Source organism: Trichomycterus rosablanca, chromosome 8 (assembly GCF_030014385.1).
Source record: "Trichomycterus rosablanca isolate fTriRos1 chromosome 8, fTriRos1.hap1, whole genome shotgun sequence".
Lineage (NCBI taxonomy): Eukaryota > Metazoa > Chordata > Actinopteri > Siluriformes > Trichomycteridae > Trichomycterus > Trichomycterus rosablanca.
In genome coordinates, this window is record NC_085995.1 from 29327201 (window position 1) to 29354059 (window position 26859).

General features: G+C 39.6%; 1 protein-coding gene across 6 annotated transcripts in view; it reads right to left on the bottom strand.

The window, feature by feature from the left end:
• The window catches only part of rapgef2b (Rap guanine nucleotide exchange factor 2b), a 189654-nt gene that overhangs the window by 103359 nt on the left and 59436 nt on the right, over positions 1 to 26859 (bottom strand). For all 6 annotated transcript variants that reach the window (XM_063000661.1, XM_063000660.1, XM_063000659.1 and 3 more), the window contains exons 3-4: positions 24263 to 24319; positions 11075 to 11158 (exon numbers count right to left, since the gene is read on the bottom strand). In XM_063000661.1, the coding sequence (XP_062856731.1) occupies positions 11075 to 11158; positions 24263 to 24319 (141 nt within the window). The remainder of the gene's footprint in view (positions 1 to 11074; positions 11159 to 24262; positions 24320 to 26859) is intronic.

A 26859-nucleotide genomic window follows, 5' to 3' on the forward strand; every position in this document is an offset into this window, starting at 1 on the left:
GGGGGTGTTCATGCTACCAGGCATCAGTGATGACGGATTGGAGCCAAACATTCCAGCCAGCCTCTATGTGGCCGCCAGGATAAAGGAGAATCTAACCTCTACTCACTTAACACTAACCACTCTATCTGAACTACAAGCTCTGAGGATAGAGGCAGAACATACACCGATCAGCTATATCATTAAAACCACCTCCTTGTTTCTACCCTCACTGTCCATTTTATCAGTCCCACTTATCATATAGAAGCACTTTGTAGTTCTACAATTACTGACTGTAGTCCATCTGTTTCTCTGCATGCTTTGTTAGCCCCCTTTCATGCTGTTCTTCAATGGTCAGGACTCTCCCAGGACCACTACAGAGCAGGTATTATTTGGGTGGTGGATCATTCTTAGCACTGCAGTGACACTGACATGGTGGTGTGTTAGTGTGTGTTGTGCTGGTATGAGTGGATCAGACACAGCAGCGCTGATGGAGTTTTTAAACACCTCACTGTCACTGCTGGACTGAGAATAGTCCACCAACCAAAAATATCCAGCCAACAGCACCCCGTGGGCAGCGTCCTGTGACCACTGATGAAGGTCTAGAAGATGACCAACTCAAACAGCAGCAATGGATGAGCGATCATCTCTGACTTTACATCTACAAGGTAAACGGACTAGGTAGGAGTGTCTAATAGAGTGAACAGTAAGTGGACATGGTATTTAAAAACTCCAGCAGCACTGCTGTGTCTGATCCACTCATACCAGCACAACACACACTAACACACCACCACCATGTCATTGTCACTGCAATGCTGAGAATGATCCACCACCTAAATAATACTTGCTCTTTGGTGGTCTTGTGGGGGTCCTGACCATCAAAGAACAGAGTGAATGCAGGTTAAAAAAGTATGTAGAGAAACAGGTAAACTACAGTCAGTAATTGTAGAACTACAAAGTGCTTCTATAGGTAAGTGGAGCTGATAAAATGGACAGTGAGTGTAGAAACACGGAGGTGGTTTTAATGTTATGGCTGATCAGTGTATATACATACTGGCCACCTTATTTACACTCAAGTAATAATGCAGAAGTTCATGAGCATCTTAAATCTCCCCTGTTTAAGCCGCTCAGGTGGCGCAGCGGTAAAAAGACACGCTGCAACCAGAGCTGGATTCTGAGTATGTTGTATCGAATCCAGCTCTGCCTCCCCGGTTCGAGGCCGAGTGGCTGTATGAGCAACGATTGGCCGGTTGCTCAGTTGGGGGGTGGGACAAAGAACCGGATGTGGGTCTCTCTCTGTCAGAATGCGATTACGACCTCTGCCGGCTGATTAGAGGCGCCTGCACAGAGATGAGGAAGAGTGCCCTTAGGCTGTGTCTCTCCGCATGCAACGCTAGGTGGCGCCAAACTCGTCAATGTGCGGGTGGCAAAAATGCATCCGGCTGCTGCCCATGTTTCGGAGGGGATATGGGTTAGCTTTGATCTCCTCGGTCAGGGCAGGGTTCGGCATAGACAGAGAGGAAGCACGATGCAAATTGAACAATCGGATGCGCTAACGAGGGAGAAAAAGGAAGAAAAAAAACTCCCCTGCATACACAATACACAATGACCACATTTAAAGTACTTAAAGACTAAATTTAAGTGATATTTTCCCAAATTGGTGAATGCTGCTCTGGTTAGTGATTTTAACAAGTCAATGTAGAAATAGTTTTCCAGCAGAAGGAAATGACTAATATTACATAGAAAAGAATCTACTCATCAGACATCAGGTAGTATTGCATCACACACAATGAATCACATCAAGCAACATATCCAATCTATACTGTAAAGTTCCTCAAATATCTCATCCCGCCTGATATTTCACAAGCATCTTATAGCAATGTTGTTTAAAAAGTTGTAGTAAAGCTACTCAATCTTGCATGTGTAAGTTTATCAAAGCAAAAATATACAAAAAATACATTAGGCTGTATATTTGGGTTAAAGACCAAATCTGTTCGTTATCTTAAATTAAAAATAATATTGATGGCTCCCTAGGTGGCGCAGCGGGATATTACGCTAGTGCACCAGTGCTGAGAGCCAGTATTCGTGCCACGCATTGATCTCCGCGCTTCTCCACTTCCTGTACAGGCACATCGGGCTACTAACCAAGGTCCTTACACAGCATCAAAAACCCCACCCACATTAGTCTGGTCTTTAACCCTCCCGGCAGACTTTAAATGGCCAATGCTGTAGGCATTGCCAACTACGCCTGCTAGCAGAATATCCCTCGGGCTACTAACCAAGGTCCTTACACAGCGTCAAAGACCCCGCCCACATTAGTCTGGTCTAATTCGCTGTGGACAAATAAGAAGGGGTCGGTGTACTGCGCACATGTTGGAGGGAGCGTGAGGTAGGCGAATATACCCTCCTCGGACACGACCGGAGTCTCCAGCAGCAGAAGACAAATTGACTACACTAAATTGGGAGAAAATGAGTAAAAATGCATAAACAAAATAGCAAAATAATAATACTAATGATGTGTATTAAGTCATTTTATTTTTACTATTGTGCTTCTTCATTTTCTTGTGTTGGCGGTTTAAAAAAGCAGTCCAAGGAACCCTGGAATATCAGTGATCCGTTATTAGTTAGTTATTAGTTCAAGAGGTTTCATCTTTTCAGCTAGGTAAGTACACAGTGAAACGAAATAACATTTTCTTTTTAACGACCACGGAGGAACAAAAAAACAACACAGGACTACAACTAACTGCAAAGGTGCAAACAAAAGTGCAAACAAGACACTCAGTAAACAACCAGAATAAAGAACAAGACAGTGCAGGTACTGACAAAGCATGTTATTAAAGGACGTGTGAAGATATGTGACATGATATGAAATATGGTATTCACCAAATAATACAGCTTTTTATTATTATTATTACTAGCAGTAGTGGTAAAAGTAATTTAAAAGTTTCTAACTGATTTTTACATAAAACTGTTTTGAAACTGCATGTTTCAATCTTAATACTTTCTGATCCTACAGGACAGAAGAACAGCAGCATTTTCCAACTGGAATGTCTGAGAAATTAGTCTTGAAAGGAAAATAAATATAATCTAGAGATCAAGGATCAGATCTACCATATAAAAGTGATTTAAAAAAATCATATTTTTAAATTTCATTTAAAATTTTAAAGATTGGGAGCACTAGCTATCACTTTTTACCCTAGAAAACGGTGTTATTAAAGTTCTGTTTAAACCTTGCATACTGAGTAGATGATTCTATACATCCAGCCTAAGTTGATCTTACATGTACGAGGAACCTTCAAAAAGTTTCCACACTTTTATATTTTCATTGGAACGGTGATGGTGGGAGGAGTAGTAATTGGTTGAGTCTGAGAGACTGATAGAGCTTATAGTCCGGATTTAGCGCCATCTGATTTCAACCTATTTAGACACTCAAAGAAGCTTTAAGGGGAAGAAGATTTTCATGTGATGATGATGTAAAAGCAGCGTTGCATCAGTGGCTACGCGCTCAACCAAAAACATTTTTTGCTGATGGCATTAAAAAGTTGGTACGACGCTGGAAAAATGCATGGGAAGGTGACTATGTGATGTCATTTGTTTTTAACATTCTTAATAAATAGAGTTAACTTTTTGAAGAACCATCGTATCTAGACCAAAAAAGGAAAAGAGAAAAAACCTATATGACAGTGAAGGACACCTAGAGAAGCCAAAGATATACACACAAAAAGAGTGTTTACAGGCTGTTATGTTGAAAAGTGCTGTTACTATTTACTGACTTAGTAGCTTAAGTCATTTAACTTTGTGGCTTGGCTTCTTGATTCACTGATGGTAGTTATGCTTGACTATAGCTGGTAATCTCTCTGTGCTTATATAGATAAGACTGTACACCCATTAAAAAGTACATGAAAGTATTACCTTAGGCAGAGAGGGAATTTGTTAAAACTTAAAAGTTCTAAATTAGAAACAGCTAAACATATACTGTCTACTTACTTACTGTCTACAGTAAAGCAAGCATATTTTCCTGAACTTAGGAGTTGCAGTGCAAAAAGGTCCCTGCTCCAGATTATTTGTATGTCCATATAATCAGCAAAGCTCTATATGGTTTCAGGCTTTATATGGTGTCAGCTTTTACTGCCTCATTACTCAAACAGTTTTATAACCATTTATATATGCTAAATGGAAAGCAGAGTAAGACGTTAAAAGACTTAAGTTACAGACAGACAAGATACAGGATTAATGATTATAAATCATTAACTTTGTCTAGGGTCAAATAAACTGGCAATGAAACTAATTAAACAACCAGTTGGAATCTGAAGGAGTCAACTCTCAGAGCTGATTGACATGAATCACTTTTAAAAGCATCATAAAATAGTTTGTCTTATTGGCAGCGATTTAAAAGGTCAACTGCAAACTGGGCCAAAGTTCAAATCAATTAAATTTTTATGAGCACTGCCAAGGAATCAAAATGGACTGGCTAAATGTCAAATCTGAACGGCATACAAAGCTTGAGGTAATGCATTGTCAAGATGATTGCCATTTTCACAGAAAAAACACTGACATAGCACAAAGCATGTTCGCCACTGACCAATTGAAAGCACACCAATTTATGTATGACTGAATTTACTGCATATTTGGAACCCTTGAGTGTAACGGGGCAGGTAGCAGTGCTGGATGGATCGAGGTAGAACAATACTGTGGCTAAAAAGACCCCAACAAAAACGAGATACACACAAATAGTTACAAATGAAAGACTCAAAAACATCGACAAACTGCGATGGAGAAAGTGGATAGAAAAAAGAATAGTGCAGAACTAGGAACTGGTTGTCACAATATAGCAGGCTGCTCCAGCCGTCTGTGACATCCCAGTTCCGGGAAAAAAAGAAAAAAACAGAGAACCCTCAAAACAAGACAGGGATGGCAGTAAATGACCCAACCGAGCTAAACTAATTTATAGGTTGGGTTCACCCAAGAAAAGGGATGTCACACAGCCTCTGGGGTAATTTGCTCTCAGAGGACAGTTCCACCATGCACCAATAATGCCAAAAAAAAATCCTGAGACACCAGGTGGGTCGCTAGAAAGAGATAAATATGTTAGCCTCACACCAGCAGAAAACTGGAACAGACCTAGCCCGGCATCAAGTAACTACAGATAAGACTTCTAGGCAGGTTTCCCAACAGAGTTTAGGGCGTATCTGTCAAAGAGAAACTGAGATATATAGAAACACTCCCACCTGAAAAGAATGAATCCTTATGAGGCGCAGGTGACTTCAATTTATTTATATATTTATTAGGATTTTAATGTCATGTTTTACACACTTTGGTTACATTCATGACAGGACAGATAATTACTGGTTACACAAGATTCATCAGTTTAAGTCTTTAATGTTAACACAGTCATGGAAAATTTTGTATCTCTAATTCACCTCACTTGCACGTCTTTGGACTGTGGGAGGAAACCGGAGCTCCTAAAGAGAACCCACACGGACACAAGGAGAAAATGCAAACTCCACACAGAAAGGGCCCGGACTGCTCCAGTTGGGAATCAAACCTAGGACCTTGTTGCTATGAGGCGACAGTGCTCCCCACCGAGCCACCGGACTTGTCAATGAAGAAAAAAAGACATGGACTTGGTTCAAAACTCGGCGTGGCCACCGGTCGGCTGGGTGCCCACCTAGCGACTATAACTGGCAGTGCCTGCAGCAGACACGGTTCTGCTAGGGCGGGGTGACCGGACTATGTAGGTGGGGTCTTCAAACACTGATTAGCAGATAGAGAGGCGCCTGTGCAGAGTGGGTGAAAAAGGGTTCCGCTAAGGGCTGCACGTGGGTCGGAGGAGGCGTGAGCAGCAATGTACCCACCTCGACAGCAATCAGGGATCCCCCAGCAGTGGAAGACAAATTGAAACGCTAAATTGGGGAGAAAATGGGAGAAAATGCATAAATAAAAAAATAGAAATAAAGAAAAAAGACATGACAGTCATCTGTGCCTCCTCGCCCCCTCTGCTGGTCATAACTGGCATGGCAAATAAACCAAGATTCTGCAACTGGACTCAGCTGCACAAGTAACACTTGAGCAGTTACCAGAGTAAACCAGATTTTCAAATCCTTGATACATACAAGCTTGGGAAACTACACTTTTCAGTATAAACAGCATATAACGTGGAAGAATGAGGAAGCTACAAATATCTAATTACATAGAACCCTGTGTGTAATTATGCCAACTAGTAGGTCCTAAACGTTTCTCTTAAATGGACAGAAACTGTCCATGTAATCAGCAACAAGTTTCAAGCTTCACGGTGTTGATTTTGTCTGCATCTTGCTGCCTTGTCACTTAAACAACTAATTTAATATGCTAATTGGAAAGCAGAGTAAAATGTTAAAACACTTTAGTTGCAGATAGACAATTTCCAGCATGAATGGTTATTTATACTATCATTAACTTAGCCAAGTTCACACCACATGACTTTCGGAGCTGTCAGTTCGCTGTACAGTTCACACTACACAACCTGATCTCTTGTAGTCGGGAGTCTTTTAAGTCGTTGTGTATTTCACACTACACGATTGATCGGCGATAGGGGGTCACACAATCTACCATCAGGAGCAATCTCAAACGAGTCAGTCTGGTCTACCAAACTATGTTTTGTCATGAAAACGCATGCAAAAAGTGAAAAGGGGTTTAGTGATACCATGTCCAAAATTGCACACCAGCAAGAAGCGAGCGAACAAAGTTGTTTGTGCGCTAATGTGCAGCGTAAAAGCAAGTAGGAATAATAAAGGAAACTGGGTGAAGGAGTGGGTTTGGCTACGCGACCAGCAGGGATCGTCTGTTCTGCAGAGAGTGTTGGAAGTCAAATAAATATTTTTTTGCAATGCAGCGTTGGTATTATGGTTTGGCGTGGACGACAAGTCACAAATACTGTAAAGCTTGTGTGCAGATGTATTCACTGCTTGCTGGGCAGTGATAGCTCAGTGGTTAAGGTACTGGACTAGTAATCTAAAGGTTGCCGGTTTAAGCCCCACCACCGCCAAGTTGCCACTGTTGGGCCCCTGAGCAAGGCCCTTAACCCTCAATTGCTCAAAATTGTGTTCAGTCATAACTGTAAGTCGCTTTGGATAAAAGCGTCTGCTAAATGCTGAAAATGTAAATGATATAAACTATATTATGCACCTGTTCCACATATTTACAACATTTACATTTTCAGCATTTAGCAGACGCTTTTATCCAAAGCGACTTACACAATGAGCAGAACACGATGAGCAATTGAGGGTTAAGGGCCTTGCTCAGGGACCCAACAGTGGCAACTTGGTGGTGGCGGGGCTTGAACTGGCAACCTTCTGTTTACTAGTCCAGTACCTTAACCACTGAGCCATCACTGGCATTTACAACTTTTCCTTCCCCGCATTTCCCTTCTGTATCTTGCGTTCACAACAATCACAACCTGATCGCAACATGTTTCACAGTACATGAATTTGAGTCACTGACAGGTCCAGACATTTAACATGCTAGCGCTCGGCGAGCCGCTCGGATCAAGTAGTTAAACAGTTCACACATAGCGATCGAGAGCCGATTTTCGAGCCACGAGCAAACGCCGATTTGCCTCCAAGCCAGCACATCGTGTAGTGTGAACTATGGATTAATCATCTGTGCCTCCGTGCCCCCTTTGCTGTTCATATCTGCCATTGGCAAATGAAGCATGATTCTGCAACTGGACCCAGCTGCACCAGTAACACCTGATACATACAAGCCTGGGAAACTAAACCTTTCAGTATAAAAAGCATATATCGTGGAGGAATGAGGAAGATACAAATATCTAGTTACACAGAACACTGTGTGTAATTATGCCAACTTGTAGGTCCTAAATGTTTCTCTTAAATGGGCAGAGACATACCAGAAAATCCTCTAGAGAATAAAACCACCACACTTAATCTCTTTAAATGGTTTGACTTGCAAAATCTTTAACACCAAGAACATTTTGTAAGACGTTGTCTGAATTACCACACCAAACAATACCAGAATCCAAATATCAGGTTTAATCAGGATTTAAACAATAGGGGTCTTTGTTGGCAACTGAGCCTGAAATGCCACCGTTCAGCTCACTGAGATTGTTTACTGGAAAAAGTAGCAGGTGATATTTATGGCACCATTTTCAGGCTCCCTTTTAAAACGATGTTGTAATCAACACTTTGAAAGATTTTTTTTATTTATTTCAGTTAACTCTATTTTAAGAATGCAAGCTGGACACATTGTGAACCTTTGAAACACAATCCAGCTGTTCAATTTTACATTTACGGCATGTAGCAGACGCTTTTACCGAAAGTGACGTACAGTTATGACTGTGTGTCATGCAAGCAATTTAAGGTTAAATGCCCTGCTTAGGGGCCCACCAGTGGTAATTTGGCGATAGTGAGGATTAAATCAACAACCTTCTGATTACTAGTCCAGTACCTTAACCCCTAAGCTCCCACTGCTAATTTCATTCAAATTTAATTCTTTTTTTGTTAGTTAGTTATCTAGTTAAAATTCTCTAAAAGAAACGTTTGCTCATGGCCTGGCAGGTATGCTGCTGTGCCATAGGATTGGAACTTGTGGACAATACTCCCAATGGTGTCTCTAGGTATGTTTAGGATCCTGGAAATGTTTAGGGTCTTATACACATTGCCCTTTTGGTGTAACGACAAACGATTTCCTTTCTCAGCTTTTTGTAAACTATTTGTTTTCACCTCGATTGCAACACACCTTGAACACCTGAATGTCTAGGTGGTGTTTAAATAGAACATAACTTCATCTTCTTCTTCTTCTTACTCTGCCTCTGTCCCGTTCGGTTGCGGGGTCGGCTCTGGCTGGATCATGATCCGCATTGATTTGGCACAATTTTTACGCCGGATGCCCTTCCTGACACAACCCTCCCTATTTTATCCGGGCTTGGGACCGGCACTACAATGCACTGGTTTTGTGCATCTAGCGGCTAGGTATCTATATGACAATTCAGTGTTTCCAATTAGCCTGGTGGCATGTTTTTGGACTGTGGGAGGAAACCGGAGCACTCGGAGAAAACCCACGCGGACACGGGGAGAACATGCAAACTGGGGATCGAACCCAGGACCTTCTTGCTGTGAGGCGACAGTGCTACCCACTTAGCCACCGTGCCATTTATACAAAACATAACTGAAGCAAATTAAAGCTCTTCATTAAGTTCCAAATGCTTTAATTGTGTTGTAACCCAACTTTAGGTCATACAGACTAACAGTAAGTTTTAACATCAGTAAGCATTGAATAAATGTGATATGGCAGTCAAATATCTTACTACTCTAAAATACTACATCATTCATTTTCTTATTTTATTTATTTACGCATTTTTTCCCCCTATAAATCTAGCCAGATTCATCTACCCAAATGCATTTCGCTTCCTCTTTATTGCTGCTGACCTCCACTCCTAACCGAGGAGAGCCGTTACTAACACTTTTTTTTTTAACTCAAACCTTCTGATTCATTTTTTCCCAGTGTCGTACCAACTTTTAAATGCCATCAGCAAAAAGTGTAGCCACTGATGCACCACTGCTTTTACATCATCACCACATGAAAATCTTCTTCCCCTTAAAGCTTCTTTGAGCGGTCCAAAAAGGTGAAAATCATTTGGCGCTAAACCCGGACTATAAGCTCTCTCTCAGTCTCTCAGACACGACTAATTACTATTCCTCCCACCCTCACCCTTTCCAAAGAAAATAAAACAAGTTTGGAAACTTACGTAAAAGAAGCCAGTAAAATAATTTGCAGGATAACCAGAAAGAAGCAAGAACAGCAGTTACACAGTAAACAATGGTGCAATCAATGCACTGAACAACAATCATCTCTGTTTTTATGACCACACAAAATACTTCCACTTTGAATGCACAGATCTTAAGGCTGTAATGGAACAAAGAACTACTGAACAAAGTACTACTGTTAATCATTTGTGGTGTCTGAAAACTCCTGCTTATTTTTAAAGGAAAAAGACATCTAAATCTAAAGTGAAAATGTCCACAGGAATTATATTCAACAGAAACAGATATGGCTGCATATTTGTTTTCCCCTTCAGCAAGTGATATATGTCGGTTTTAAAACATACGGCTGATACCCATTAGAATGTATTACAATAAGGGTTAAACGACCCTGTGTGGACCACTATGAGTGTTGGTGAGCATGTTGGAACCATACATCATGAGGTCTAGGTCACACCTGTACACGTTTATAGGAACAGTGTCTGTAGTGTTAAGAAGCGCATTAGGGCGGCTCGATTAAGCTCGTGTTCTTAAAGCCCCCCTTAATGATTTTCCATGTGCTTCCTGACACACACGACTACTGAATTCAGCAAAGCACTCACTGTGCTGAGAAATCGAACACAACACACGGCTAATAATAACTTTATGGGTTAAAGTATTTTGAATGACGAATACTAAAGTGAGTCTAAATATGAATACAGTTCAGGGGTTCTGGTTTATTCTACAATGAGTAATGTGTGGTTTATTTTACACAGAACAGTTCAGCAAAGTCCTGAGACTATTTAATGGACCTTCATTTGCACAAAAATAAGCTTGTCTGATTTGCCTGCATCTAGACTACAGTGTGCATTTAATGGCTATAAAAACATGTCACAAAACCTCTGTACACTATACAGCCAAAAGTATTTGGACTTGCCTCCTTGTTATTTAGTTTAGGTGTTTCAGCAACGCCCATTGCTAAAAAGTGTAAATTTTCAATTATATGCTCGTAATTTTGTGGCAACAGTTAAGAAATAGACAATTTCTGTTTGTTCAGCAAGGTACAAAAAACATGTTTGAAGAGTTGATGACAAGGAACTTCTGCATAGAGCACTGAGTTAAATCCTACTGACAACATTTGGTTTGAATTGGACCACTGATTGCAATTCAGGCTTTATTGTCCAACATCAGTGCCAGATCTCACTAACACTCTCGTGACTAAATGGGCAGATATTTAACAGAATTAAACACTCCATAATCTTAAAAAAGTATTATCAGAAAGGGGGTGGGGGTTATTTTGAAGTTTTAGGAGAGGACAGGGTGACAAAACACTCGCTCACATGTTCTGACAATGTGTTACATACCTGGATCTGGGCAGGAACATTGATTCTTTTATGAACACTGAACCAGAGAGCAGGATGTACCAGCAGCTGCCGATGTCATCCGGACTGAAACAGAGAGTAAGGGAGTGTTAATGAGTAACACACAGATAAGGGGTTTGGATTCACAGATTTCAGGGAAAATGATGAGAAACTTGCAAATCCCCAGTTAATCCTAAATTCTCAATTTGTGTTTTAATTCGCAGAAAAAAAAGTCATGAGTGGAAGGCATTATTGGGATGAATATGGACGTTTCATAAATAAAGGATGTTATATTTGAATGTTTTTTGGATCAAATATGAAGGAAGCTTTGTATCTGTGCTAATTGACATGGCCAATCTTATAATCATGTTTACAAATGTTGTGGCCAAGGTGATCCCTCTGCCAAGCTGGTACATTTCCATTATTTTGTAGATATAAATAACATGAACATTTTTATTAGAATTATTATTTTATTACTTACTGAACTAATAAAAGCAGATAATATATAATTCTATAATTATATTATATATTATAATTCTATAATATATAATTCTACAGGTAATTCTAAATAACATTATTTTCTTGACCTCTTAAATAAAGTTTTATTATTATTATAATTATTTTATTAATTACTGAACTAATAAAAACAGAAAATATATAATTCTATAATTATATTATATATTATAGTTATATATAATTCTACAGGTAATTCTAAATAACATTATATTCTTGACCTCTTAAATAGAGTTTTTTATGTTTATTATTTTTTATTATTATTTTATTATTGTTTATTATTTTTTTAGTTTGTTTATTCATTAATGAACTAATAAAAACAAAAGATATATAATTCTATAAATATATTATAAATTATTTTTCTGTAATATGTAATTCTACAGGTAATTCTAAATTACAGATTATATTCTTGACCTCATAATAAATAAAAAAAATAAATTATAAAAACAAAAAGAACATAAAAAAAAGGAAAAGGCTACATTTCCCCATTTTGCAGTTGTTCTTAAAAGCTGATACAAGTATCACCATCTAATGCATTGGGTGGCCTTGAAAAATTGGCGTGTAAAAAGTAGAAATGTAGAAATCTGTAGGTTTAAACAAAACAAAAATGCTTTTATGTGTTTTAGTGAAAAAAATCCTATAAAATAGCTAACAATTAAATTAAAATAGTGTGTATTTCACTACAACTGCACATCACACACTGTTTTCTACTTTAAATCATGCCAAACTTACTATAGCAGTATCTATATAAAACCACTTTCACCAAAAAATAAATGCCTGGCAAGATTGGGCATTTAGTCATAGCTGAGTAAAACGTTTACAAGACAATATTAATGCAATTCATCCAGGTTTAGGATCTAGACCACAATGCTGACTCTGATGTCTGTGTTTCTTAAAAAGTACCTATAGTTGGTTTGATTAGGAGTGGCACTTGGTCTTAAAAGTTTGAAGTAGGGTGCTTAGGTGGCACATCAGTCTAAACTCACTAGCACACCTTTGCAAAGTGATCAGACTTACAAGTTTGAATCTCATCAGAGCCACCGACCTGACCAGGCATCCACACAAGCACAATTGACTGTGTTTGAGTAAAGGCAGTTCAGACGGGGTCTCTTCCCATTACTGCTGTATATGCGATCTTCGGGCCTGGTCCAGACGCCTGCGTGTGTGAGGTAGGGGTGAAATGGAGCTTAGCATGGCTCCATAATCAGTAGGGCTCTGTGTGGGAACCCAGGTGATGAGAAGCAGTCGCAGATTGGACACTGGTCATATGAGGCTTGTGGTAATGTTTGGGGTTTGTGCGAGAGGCAGTGGATTCACAGTCTGGAATTGGACATATTTATATATATATATATATATATATATATATATATATATATATATATATATATATATATATATATATATATATATATATATATATATATATAAATGAGAGAGAGAGAGAGAGAGAGAGAGAGAGAGAGAGAGAGAGAGAACCCAGTACCCAACGCAAAGTTCCTTTTCAGGCAAAATGACCTCCAGTGAGCAAGCATGGCATTAAACACAAACATGAATAGTGCCAGGTGCTCCCATTGTGTTTTCTGTGAAATATCACCATAACAATATAAAGAGATAAATACTATTACTAAATAAATGAACGACTCCTTTTGGCTGCTCCTGTTAGAGGCGGCAGGAGTGAATCATTCATCTGCATATTTAATTTGGAATTATTTTTTTAATGCCAGATGCCCTTTCTGACAAAACCCTCCTATTTATCCAGGCTTGAGAACGACACTAAGGATGCACTGATGTGTCCCCCCAAGTGGCTCGGTTCCCCCAGTGGACAGTTCTTAGCCCAGGATTTAAACACTGTTTCCAGCAGCAAGGCTCTTACCATTACGCCAACATGAATACTGTTACTGTTTTCACAAAAATCACCCTGCTTTTGTTTTTCTTGCTATTTTTGGCTTAACAGGGTGTGGATAAAAATAAGGTTTTCCAACAGAAAAAAAAAACACAGTAAAGCAGAACAGACCAATTAGAAAACTATATATTATATGCAGTATTTCACTTACACAAACACTCAAGTATAGCACCACTAACAGAAAGACTCTTGTGGATAAGTGTATGTGTGTGTGTGTGTGTGTGTGTGTGTGTGTGTGTGTTTTAGAAAATTACATGCTGACACATTGCTCCATAAATACCCCTTCTCATGGTGTCACAAAGTAGGCAGGAGTGTGGGTAAAGTGCCAAAACGATTTCAAAGTTACAGACTAATTCCACTGAGCTTCATCTCCACCTCCTGGAAGCTAAATTAAATAAGAGGAGAACAACTTTTAAAGAACTGGATATGCACAGTAAAGGCAGTGAACATTAGCTCTGTACTAAATATTTACTGTATGTCGGTGTGTATGGTTAGGCATGTACTGATATACTTTGCCTTGATTGCCAAAGGTTTTCAAACAAACCAATACCAAAATGTAATCTTTGTATTTATTTTTTAATTATTTAGTTATCAGCTATTACATTTAACCACTGACTTACTTTAACACTCCCACACCACTTAAATAGGTTCAGCAATTTGGTTTGTACATATAGACAGAACTTGTAGGTATCCGATTACTGACTGTAGTTGCTGTACTGACTTGCTGGTTTCTATATGTTGTCATTCCCGCTATTCCAGGGTCTTTTATAGCAGAGGTCCCCAATCACCAGGCCACAGACTGGTACTGGTCTGTGGGTCATTTATTACAGGGCACAGAAAAGAAATAATTAGAGGTCGCTACAAAAACACAGCTTCCATTTCCAACATCTTATTTTTGTGAAGCAGGATTTTCTGCAGTGACGGCAACCAAAACAAAGTTACGGAGTACACTGGACATAAGCAACACACTTCAAGTGTTATTGTCTCTTATCCCCCCTAGGTGGGAGCATCTCATTGCAGCAAAAAAAAAAGCTCAGGGTTCTCACTGAATTTCCATCAATGGTGAGTAGTATTGTTATGCACTATTGTTTTGTTTTTTATTACGATCGTCGTATAATTTTTATTTTAAATCCTCCTGCCCCACCAGTCTGTGAAATTATATCTTATATGAAACCGGTCTGTGGTGCAAAAAAAAAAGTTGGGGACTGCTGTTTTACAGGGACCCCATTTAACATAATTCTAATTTATCCTAATTTTCCTATGGACCATGAAAGGAGGATGGATCCCTGTTAAGTTTGGGTCCTTGTTAAGTTTACTTTCAAACATTTAGAACCTTTTTCCTTGCCACTGTTGCCCTCGGCTTGGTCAACATGGGTTTCTGGTTCCAGAATCTGTAAAGTTGCTATCAGACAATGTCAATTTATTTTGTTTTAGGACTAGGACTAATTAGGGTTTTTTTTTTTGTCCTTTTTTAAAGCAAACAACCACATTTGTGAATTTGACCATGTCAATTACTAGATAGAAAAACCAGAGCATGGAAATTTGATCTACTCATAAAACCCAAAAGTTAATAAATTTGCAGTCCTACCTATAAACAAGGCACTACCCAATAATCAATGTAAATAATTTCACTAAAATTGTTAATTACAATTGTTACACATTTTTAACTCTATTTATTAAGAATTTCAAAAACAAATTGCATCACTGTGTAGCCACTGATGCACCGCTGCTTTCACATCATCACATGAAAATCTTCTTCCCCTTAAAGCTTTTTTGGTGCTAAATCCGAACTATAAGCTCTCTCAGTCTCTCCTCCCACCCTCACTGTTTCCAACCAAAATATAGGTGTGGAAACCTTTTGACAATCCCTCGTATATATCTCATTTAACTATTAAATCTGTGCCAGTACCAACCTTCAAGACTAACTAACACCCATGAATTTAGAGTTTTTGTTCTAAAATGAATTATTTCCAGAGCTGAGATCTCGAATACATCGTATCGAATCTCGGCTCTGCCTGCCGGCTGAGGCGGAGTGGCTACATGAACAACGATTGGCCTGTTGTTCAGATAGGGGCGGGATTAAGCTGGATGGGGACTCTCTCTCAGACTAGTGCGATTACGACCTCTGCTGGCTGGTTGGTGGCGCCTGCACGGAGATGGGAAAAAAGTGCGGTAGAGGGTGTGGCTCTCCGTACACAGCGCTGTACTGCACTGCACTCGTCAAGTGTAGGTGATAAGATGTTCGATTGCTGTGCACGTGACGGAGGGGGCGTGGAGCAGCCTCGTCCTCCCCAATCAGGAGCAGGGACCAGCATTAGTGAGAGGATGATTGACGGGTAGAAATTGGATGCACTAAAGTGGGAGGAAAGGGGGAAAAAATTAATTAATAAATAAAATTATTTCATGAAGATACTTTCACCTAATTTTGCTGGTTTTGGACACTAAGCTACGAAACAGATTCCTTACAGGACATTTATTATTTATGCCCACTCCTCTCCATCACAGTTTGGAGCAGAAGAACATGACACATTTGGACTGTTTGTTAAAGGCATAACAGCAGGGGTCCTGTTGGGTTTGTTCCAGACAGACCAAGTTAAGTTCTCTCTGATTGACTCAGTCTTTCACAAAGCAGGGGATCTGAACAAGGTCATACCAGGAACTCAGTCGTGCTCCATGATCCATGAAGAACCCATTTGTCCTCAAGGAGAAAGGGGGATGTTGGGGGGAGTTATCAGTGGTCTGATGCTAAACTTTAATATCCTTCCCTATTATACATTTCTGACTTTCTAGCTTAGCACTACGGGTGCCAGCACTAAAAAAAAATGAAATCATCATTTAGGTATTTGGTAGAAAGACATGGAATACGGATTGGAGAAAGCGTCTAGAATACACATAAATATAGGAATATAGGTGTATACAAACAGGCAAAGCCTACAATAGTCTATTTTTTAAACAACACTGACAAATCAGTGACATTACCATCAGTTTTATTGCAGTCAGATACCAACCTGAGACATATGGCAGAAATGAAGCCTGGACAAGGCACCAATCAATCATAAGGGACCACACACATTCATTCATATACCGGTACTCATCATTCTGTTTTATGTCATTCTGCAACTCTTTGGAGCAACTGCTGTCTTCTCTATGCTGATACTGCATTAGTCCTCACTTTATTTTTTGCTCTAAAATTCCTAATTTAAAGGCAACCAGATGCATGGAGATTGGCAGCTTAAGACCAAACAACACATGCACACTTGCTCTTTACCTTTTGCTTTTTAGAACTCTGCCCCCTAAAAGTGAATGCAAAAAAGAACGATCATAAATCATACATAGAGAAACTCATGAATCAATTTAGGCTGGTCTAACATGAAACAGACTGCATGTGGTAATACATTAAATTTTAGAGAACTAATGTTGTCTACAATTACTGACTAACTATCACTATTAATGGATTCATATATTAAATAGCTTTTTTGTAATGGACTAATTTGTTGTTTAAGATATACATTTTAAATGCTAGCCTACCCTTAAGATACATTAAATAACCCAAATTATGTATATACCTCCTTTACATCCTGCATAAAATCAAGCATACAACCAATCAGCCTCCACAAACAAATGCTTCTTAGGGTCAAGTGGGGAACTGATGTCCACAGCTGGGACCACTGAAGGGCACTGCTTACTAATGTTATTAAAGTAGTCTACGCTGACAAAGCCAGCTGGTGACTAAGGAAGTCAGGGGTCATAAATGAATGATGCAAGTCTGGAATACACTGGATCTGGCCAGAATGTCAATATTCCTCTAGTCTTACTTTTGGAGTCTTTGTTTAATTAGTTATGCTAGTATCCAAAAAATAAAAGGTACAGTGGTAGCCTAATGGGTAAGGCTTTGAGCTATCAACTGCATGGTTGAGAGTACAAATTCCAGCCACTGTTAACCTCTCTGCTCCAGGGGCGCGGTACAATGGCTGACCCTGCGCTCTGACCCCAGCTTTCAAATAAGCTGGCATATGTGAAGAAATAATGTCGTTGTACTGTACACCTGTATATGTATATATGACAAATAATGGCCTTCTGTATAAAAAGTATGTGGGGTAAGCAAATGACCAGGTACTTGTTAGGACAAGTGTAAGTAGATTTATTTTTGTTTCATGTCCTCATTCAGAAAGAAGTTTTGTATACCAAGGAGCTTAGACTACAAGGCTGCTGCTAAATACTTCTGTTATTTTATTAATTTAATAATTTGTTTGTTTATTTTTCATGTTTATGTGAAATATTAATGCTGTCAGTCTGGTCCCCAAAAAAAAAACCTTTATGAAATTTTCACTTGAAGATGGGATGGAAAGTCTTAGTCGGGAAAGTTGGATGGGACCAGACTCATTCTGATTTTATAAGCCAATTTATACCTCACAAAGGTGTAGCTCAAAGAATTGGCAGTAGGGAAACAAGCTGTACTTCCCAACCTCACCCCATGGTATTAACTCCTATATATAGTGAATTACCAAAACTATAGTTATGCACTATGTAGCATATAGAATGTAGATGGAAGGTAGCCAGCAAATCGTCTACGTGCACTGTGTAAACAATGTCTGCCTGTCATAACCTTGGATTTAAGCTTATAAGGCTTAAAAAAAGTAGAATGGAAAATGGTAAAACTGAATAATGCTTCGTGTTTACATACTATAGTTTATAGAGTTTAATTGAACATATGCTAAAGAAAGTGCCAGGTACAGTCATGGAAATATTTTGGTATAAGACAAATAATGTGCTGTAATGACTCAATAAACTAATCAGAAAGGCTGGCTCAGTCATTGGTGTTACTTGGAGACTGATGTGGAACGTAGGACACTTCATAAACAATTAACAATCTTGGACAATGCTGCAAACTCTCCAGTCAACAGTGAGAGCACAGGAAAGTGTGTTTAGCAACCGGCTAATACAGTTACGCTGTGCCAAAGAGTGGCACATGAGGTCTTTTTTATCCTCTACCATCAGACTCTACAATGAGTCTACAGTCGAGGCAGCCAGACCTAATGTTGTTGGCCTGATTAGGGTTGTTTTTCCTAGAACTTACACCACTTATATACTGACGTCACTTTATTTTCTAGACCCCTAATTTGCTGTCACGTATTATTATCATTATCATTATTATAATTAATAATAATCTAATAATAATAATAAATGTGTATATTGATACTTTACGTTATACTGCCTTTTACTGCATATTTGTATTTAGCAGTGCTCCTGTATGCTCCCTACTTATTGTTTTTTCTATATTGTATGCTTGTGCAATACGTCTAGATTTCTGTTCTGATTACGTTCTGTGTTTCTGATGCTGCAACAAAACAATTTCCCTCTGGATTAATAAAGTTCTGTCTGTCTGTCTGTCTGTCTGCCTGTCTATTGGTACCTGTGTAAAAGAGTGCAACAATTACACCATGACTTTAAAACTCCTCTGAAGGTACTGAATGACTTAGTTACCTGCTCGCTCTTCCTTTTAGTTATGCTGTAATAATTAGGGGTGCCGGAGTCTAAAGCTACTCTCTGCAAAACTGACATTTTACTCTTAACGATTTCACATTTTAACTACATTTTCTGTTGTTTTACCCCGAGGTTAAAGACTGCACGTCGAGACTGCTGTGCCAACAATGCTGCTCCTGCTAGATGTGATGGAAACCTGATTTGTTTGCACCAAAAATGTCAAGAGCTCACTACGGACTTCATCACAGACAAATAATGAAGAACTCCAATTATTTTTTGCTACTTATAACTTTTAGTTTAATTTAATTTTGTGTATGTATGATTTGTGTAAATCCTATTTATTCAAATTATCCTCCAGGCCACCCAAGGTGTCTGGTTCCTCTTAAGGTTTCTTCCTGTAATTTTAAGGGAGTTTTTCCTTGCCACTGTCGCCTTCGGCTTTCTCAACAAGGGTTTCTGGTCTGTTGGTCCCGGATTCTGTAAAGTTGCTTTGAGACCATGTTCATTGTAAAAAGCGCTATACAAATAAAATTGACTTGAAATTGACTTCACTTGAATGGTAAGCATTCATTTTGGAGATGTATGTTTACTAAAGTCTGAGATTTTGTTATGTGGTATGTTTATATAATTTACATTATATGCTGCAAAACCGCTTTTGCACTGCCATGGAGTGAAGTGTTGCTGCTTTGTATCGTGCACCACACACATTTACTACTTTGATGCCCTTTTTTACTGCTCCTTGCTGCGCTCTGCGATCTGATGGAACTCTGACCTTGTCAAAGCGCCGCCAATGAGACTAATTGTTGTATGACAACAAGAGACAAGAGAATCTTAGACATGATGACAATGTTTCTTAAAACCCTGAGCTATTTAATGCAACTTAAATCTAGAATGACATTGTGAGAGAAGAAAAAGAAAAAAACACTACATGGTGACTAGTGAGCTGTAAAATTGGGACAGGGTTTATATTTTAGATAGAAATCTTCCGTCTCCTGTTATGGCTTCATAGCTCTTCAATATGATTGAATCTGCATTTAGATTACTGACACAATGAAGTTTCATGAACCCTTTTTGACCTTTTACAGAGTTTTTATCTACTGGGCTCTACTCCTTTCTCCCCCTGTCTGTGTGGGTTTTGCTCCCACAGTCCAAAAACATGCAGCCAGGCTAATTGGAGACACTGAAATTGTCCTATAGGTACCTGGCCGCTAGAATGCATAAACCAGTGCGCATTGTAGTGCCTGTCCCAAGCCCGGATAAATAGGGAGGGTTGTGTCAGGAAGGGCATCCGGCATAAAAACTGTGCCAAATCAATAATGCGGATCACGATCCGCCGGCGACCCCTAACGGGAGCAGCCGAGGAAATAGACATAGTTTTGATCTACTCACATCTTAAAATATCGACCACTGCGGAGCGTGCTTGTTTTAAACTAAAATACATTTCAAACAAACATGTGAAGTATTGACAGACAGTATTGGCAGTTAAGTTGGTGCTCAGTGGCACAGCCAGCAAAAAGCGGTTTTGCTGGGCATCATGTGAAAGGTTTTAATGCTGCAGTAAGCAGCAAAATGTGCCCAGCCTCGCCATGAACGAAGCGCAAAGCGATAATCATGTGAAAGCCGCCTTACGGATTAAACTTTGCCAGCATGAGAGGGGGGAGGGTTTAGAAAGTCTAGGTATAGCTGCGCTCAGTTCCAGCACTGTTCATAGCCTACTTTTAAATTGATCTCCAGATATTATCTTGTTTGGGATCACAACCAGCCCAACATATGGTGTAAAACTGGTCTCATGGGAATAATCAAGGTCCAATGGGAATACACTGAAATGTAATGGGTGTATCAAAACCAGTTGGAGGTAATGGGGAAGTGTGTGTTTGCTTAAGTGTGTAGTCTGAGCCTCAGACCATTGTACAGAATGATGGATCACCAAGTTACTAAACAGCACACCAACGTTGTGCCAACCCCCCACACCCATACACACAATCATTCACCCCCTCACAGGGGGACGTTTAAGCTAAATGAGGTCTTCAATACTCAGCTTGATGCATTAAATGGCCATAAGATTTTAATTCAATTGAAGACTGAAGGTTTATTGTCCTATACATGTTCTTGATGTATAGAACATAAAACCACAATTAAATCTAATTACACTGGAAGCAACTGGGAAAGTTTATTGGCTTCACAGAAGTGTTGCAGTTTTTCTGTAAATCACTGCGGGGTGAACTCAGCGGTGTGTACAGCACGGAGACTTACACTGTGTGCTATTCTTCAGTTTCAAAGCAGTATGCTGGTTAATAAAGCTTAGTGTACTTTATCAGAGTAAAACAGAAATGAACTGCAGGAGTGCTGCCTGGCCAACATCACTGATGTAACACGCACCTTGAAGGTGCCTAATAAATTTTAATTTAAATGCAGAGCACATACAAAGCAGTTCTAACAAAATAGGTCTACAGACATACAATAAAGAGTTTATTCTTCTAGAGCAGGTTTACAAACATGTACACAAATAACTGAAGTCCAGCTAACGTGCACATCATAAGAAACAGGACTAGAGGAAGACAAGCATCAAGGTTCTTCTCTGTACTGGCACCCAAGTGGTGGAACGAGCTTCCTCTGTCTGTCTGAACATCTGAGTCTCTTGCTGTCTTTAAAAAATGATTAAAAACTTTACTAAACACTTAAGCTGACTTGTACTTACTAACACACTTTCATTTCTTGGATGAAAAAAGAAAGCACTTTGGTTCTAACAGGTTTTAGCAGGTTTGTAAGCACTTCTGTAAGTCGCTCTGGATAAGAGCGTCTGCTAAATGCCGAAAATGTAAATGTAAATGTAAACAGCTCCCCGTCGCGACTGTCCCTAAAGCTACTCATTTACTAGTAGGGCTACTACATAACTAATCACCCAAACCAGTGGATTTGATTTGCACCAGGTTCTTTTATTACCCCAGTTTTTTTCCCCTAGTTTTTTGTAGCCTAGTGGTTAAGGTTACTGGACTAAGTGGTTACTGGACTAGTAATCAAAAGGTTGCCGGTTCAAGCCCCACCACTGTCAGGTTGCAACTGTTAGGCCCTTGAGCAAGGCCCTTAACCCTCAATTGCTTAAACTGTAAGTCGCTTTGGATAAAGGCGTCTGCTAAATGCCGAAAATTTAAATGTATAGAACATTAAAACCAAATAAATAAAATAAATTAAAAAACAGTAATAATGTTAGAAATATGATGCCAATAAATTTGATAATTGATCAGTTTGTTAAACAGTTCAAAGAAAATTTTCTCTGTTTAATTTGGTTAATAAAATTATATTTTGACATAAAGTTCAAAGTTTGTTGACTGTGTGTCTACCATTAAATTCTAGACTCAAGACTCATGGTGTGGTGTGCTTTAATATAAGATTACCTGAGTGCCTCTGCTCAATGTGTTTACATTGGTGTAATTGTTGTAGTGTATAACATGAATGCCATGTTCGCCATCATCCATTTTTTTTATTAATATACACTGCCTGACCAAAAAAAAAAAAAAGCAAATAGGTAAGAGCCTCCCATTGGATAATTACTGCATGGGTGATTATGTTTCAGCTGGCAACAAGTTATTTAACCCTAACTGATGCAGTGAGTAGCTTCTCATTTGTTAAACAACCATGTCGAAAGACACATCATGTGGTCGTGGAAAAGATGTTAATCTGTTTCAGAAGGGTCAAATTATTGGCATGCATCAAGCAGAGAAAACATCTAAGGAGATTGCTGAAACTACTAAAATCGGGTTAAGAACTGTCCAACGCATTATTAAAAAGTGGAAGGACAGTGAGGAAACATCATCTTCGAGGAAGGAATGTGGTCGGAAAAAAAACTTGAACGATCGTGATCGGCGATCACTTAAATGTTTGGTGAAATCAAATGGTAGAAAAACTCCAGTAGAACTCAGGGAGATGTTTAATAGCCTTAAGAAAACCACTTGTCAGTGAGGCTAACCGGCAAAAATGGCTTCAATTTGCTAGGGAGCATAAAGATTGGACTCTGGAGCAATGGAAGAAGGTCATGTGGTCTGATGAGTCCAGATTTACCATGTTACAGAGTGATGGGCGCATCAGGGTAAGAAGAGAGGCGGCTAAAGTGATGCACCCATCATGCCTAGTGCCTACCGTACAAGCCTGTGGGGGCAGTGCTATGATCTAGGGTTGCTGCAGTTGGTCAGGTCTAGGTTCAGCAACGCTATGTGCCCAAAGAATGAGGTCAGCTGACTACCTGAATATACTGAACGACCAGGTTATTCCATCAGTGGATTTTTTCTTCCCTGACGGCACGGGCATATTCCAAGATGACGATGCCAGGATTCATCGGGCTCAAATTGTAAAAGAGTGGTTCAGGGAGCATGAGACATCATTTTCACACATGGATTGGCCACCACAGAGTCCAGACCTGAACCCCATTGAGAATCTTTGGGATGTGCTGGAGAAGACTTTGCGCAGTGGTCCAAATCTCCCATCATCAATACAAGATCTTGGGGAAAAATTAATGCAACTCTTGACAGAAATAAATGTTGTGACATTGCAGAAGCTTGTGGAAACGATGCCACAGCGAACGCGTGCCGTAATCAAAGCTAAAGGCGGTCCAACGAAATATTAGTGTGTGACCTTTTTTTTGGCCAGGCAGCTTATATTTAATGATAGCTGGATTTCGAGTAAAAGCTTACACTATCTTGTAATTGCTCTCACACACACACATACAACCATACACACAGTCACACACACTTATAAAACAACATCAGAAAGGATCTGCAAATAAACACATCGTCTTTGTGGCCGTTGTCCACTGACCCAGAGAGACAGGGAATAGAAAATGAAGTGTGAAATTGGAGGGGAGAGTCTGAATGGGGGAGCTGGAAACACCCCTGTGTCTGCAGTGTGTGTATTTGTGTATATAAGTGTGAATGCATGTGTCAAATCCAGACAGGAACAGCAACAGCAAGCCAATAGCAAACTGCCTTAAAAAAATAATAACAAAAACAAAAAAGAAGGATAAAACCTAGGGGACTTACAGAATCCACAACCACATACTAACTTGCAAAAAGCAAAGCAAGCTAAAAGTGGGTCAGTAAGCGTGAGAGTGAGATCAGTGGCAATATCTGTGCCATCTGAGATCCAGCCACTAATCTTCTCATTAGAGAAGCAGTGATAAACATTGCAGCTTTGGAACATCATGTAAGCACTGAATTCAGTATGAGGCTTTTACCATTTAAATATTTAAATACTGAATGTTATTATTTTTCTCTGAAGATAAATGCAGAAACACTTACTAGTAGAGAACTTCATTTGCTTCATGTCGTTCATAGCGTACAGTTTCACACATCATCCTGCAGAAACAGAAAGAGAGATATTACTTTTTTACAAAAGCAATATGGGCGTCGAATAACCTTGTTGTTGACATTGCGTTTAAAAAATGTGATAAGATGTTTTGTTGAGCTATACAGAAAAGGCAATGTCCATGAATAATGATACATTTGTATGATTCTTAATACAAAAGTTTTTATTTATTAGGATTTTAACATCATGTTTTACACTTTTGGTTACATTCATGACAGAACAGGTAGTCACTCATCACACAAGATTCATCAGTTTACGAGTTTAATGTCAAACAGTCATGGGCAATTTTGTATCTCCAATTCACCTCACTTGCCCGGAGGAAACCCACACAGACACAGGGAGAACATGCAAACTGCAGCCAGAAAGGATCTGGACCGCCACACCCAGGGATCGAACCCAGGAGGCGACAGTGCTACCCACTGAGCCACCGCGCCACCTGCAATCCTAAAGTAAATTGCTAATTCCAGTATTCAAAATCCATAATCAATCTTTATCTAGATTCAATCGAGTGTTTTGTTCTTTATAAGATCAAAGCGTTAGCTGAAAATTAGGGGCGCGTGTTAAAATTGTATCTTCTTGGAATAGCGGGTGCAATGTTGCATTGTATGATACACAAATATATCAAATATTCATTTATTTAAATGTTGTGGTCATTGTTGCAGTGAGTCCGGTTTCTCTGTATTCACAGGGTGTGGCACAAGGCTGATGCACATATGAGCTCGCCTCGTGCAGGTGAAAAGATGCAGTCGGTACTGCACATGTGTCGGAGGGGGCTTGTGACAGCTGCTCCTCAGTCAGCAGTGGAGAGTGGTATCGGTAGAGGTGAAGAGTAACGCAATCAGGTTAATTGGATATGACTAGATTAAAGGAGAAAATTGGGGGTAGAAAATTAGAGAAAAAGAAAAAAAATCTGTAGAACATTTTCTGATTTACATTGAACAGCCAGGTTAGCTGAGAAGCAGGAGGGTAACCAAGAGTTTGCTCTTTATGTTAATTGGAGTCACTTTCCTAATGCTAGAATAAAACCAGAAACCGCACTCTGCTGGTGTCGAGGGGTCACGCCAGTTCCCAGAACAGCTGTAGACCCTGAGGACGCTGTAGGCCGCTGAGGGGCCTCATGGACCTCACTCAGAGTTTGGAATGTACTCAAACACCCAAGTCATGTGGTTCAGTGTTGTTGTTTCTCCAGCATAATCCACAATGTGAGAACTCAATATGGCATGAGTTGGCTTTCTGAGGGGTTGCAACAGAGGTTTAGAAAATTCCAATGCTTGTACAAATAAAATGTAATTCAAAAAATAAAAGCCAGCTAAGAAAACAATCACAGTTTTTACCAGCCTCACCACCATCCAGTTATATTTAAAATGACTGTGCATAACCGCATGTATGAATAGAATTGAAAAGAACTGAATAAGATCTCATTCCTGGGTTATTTTGTAAGCAATGTGAAGTTATCATAATAACATTATAGGCAGCTCTGTGGTCTAGCAGGTAGTGTGGGTACCGCACAGCACCAAGGTTCTGGGAACATGACTTAAAAACCTCACCTGCAGTCAATTTCTGTAAAGAGATGTTTTCACCTTGCCTGCATTAGGAAATCGTGTTTAGCATATAATCTAACATATTAAAAAATACAGCATGTACAAATGTTCTGGTTCAATCTTCAAAAAGTTTCCACACTTTTTTAAACTGTTTATTAAGACTTTTCTACATAGTCACCTTCCGATGCATGTCCCAGCGTCATACCAACTTTTTAATGCCATCAGCAAATGTTTTCGGTTGAGCATGTAGCCACTGATGCAACGCTGCTTTTACATCATCATCACATGAAAATCTTCTTTCCCTTAAAGCTTCTTTGAGTAGTCCAAAAAGGTGGAAATCAGATGGCACTAAATCCGGACTATAAGCTCTCTCAGTCTCTTAGACACGACCAATTACTACTCCTCCCACCCTCACTGTTTCCAACAAAAATATAAAAGTGTGGAAACTTTTTGAAGATCCTCGTATATAAACAAAAACTAAGGTAGAAAATAATTTGATGTAAAAAGTGAAACATGTTGCAGGCATCAATTTTTTTATTTATTTTTTATTTTTCCCCTTTTTCTCCCCCTTTAGCGCATCCAGTTGTTCAATTTGCATCGTGCTTCCTCTCTGTCTATGCCGAACCGTGCCCTGACCGAGGAGATCGAAGCTAACCCATATCCCCTCCGAAACATGGGCAGCAGCCGGATGCATTTTTGCCACCCACACATTGACGAGTGTTGTGCCACCTAGCGTTGCATGCGGAGAGACACACCCTAAGTGCACTCTTCCTCATCTCTGTGCAGGCGCCTCTAATCAGCCGGCAGAGGTCTTAATCGCATTCTGACAGAGAGAGACCCACATCCGGTTCTTTGTCCCGCCCCCCAACTGAGCAACCGGCCAATCGTTGCTCATACAGCCACTCAGCCTCGAACCGGTAAGGCAGAGCTGGATTCGATACGACGTACTCAGAATCCAGCTCTGGTTGCAGCGTGTCTTTTTACCGCTG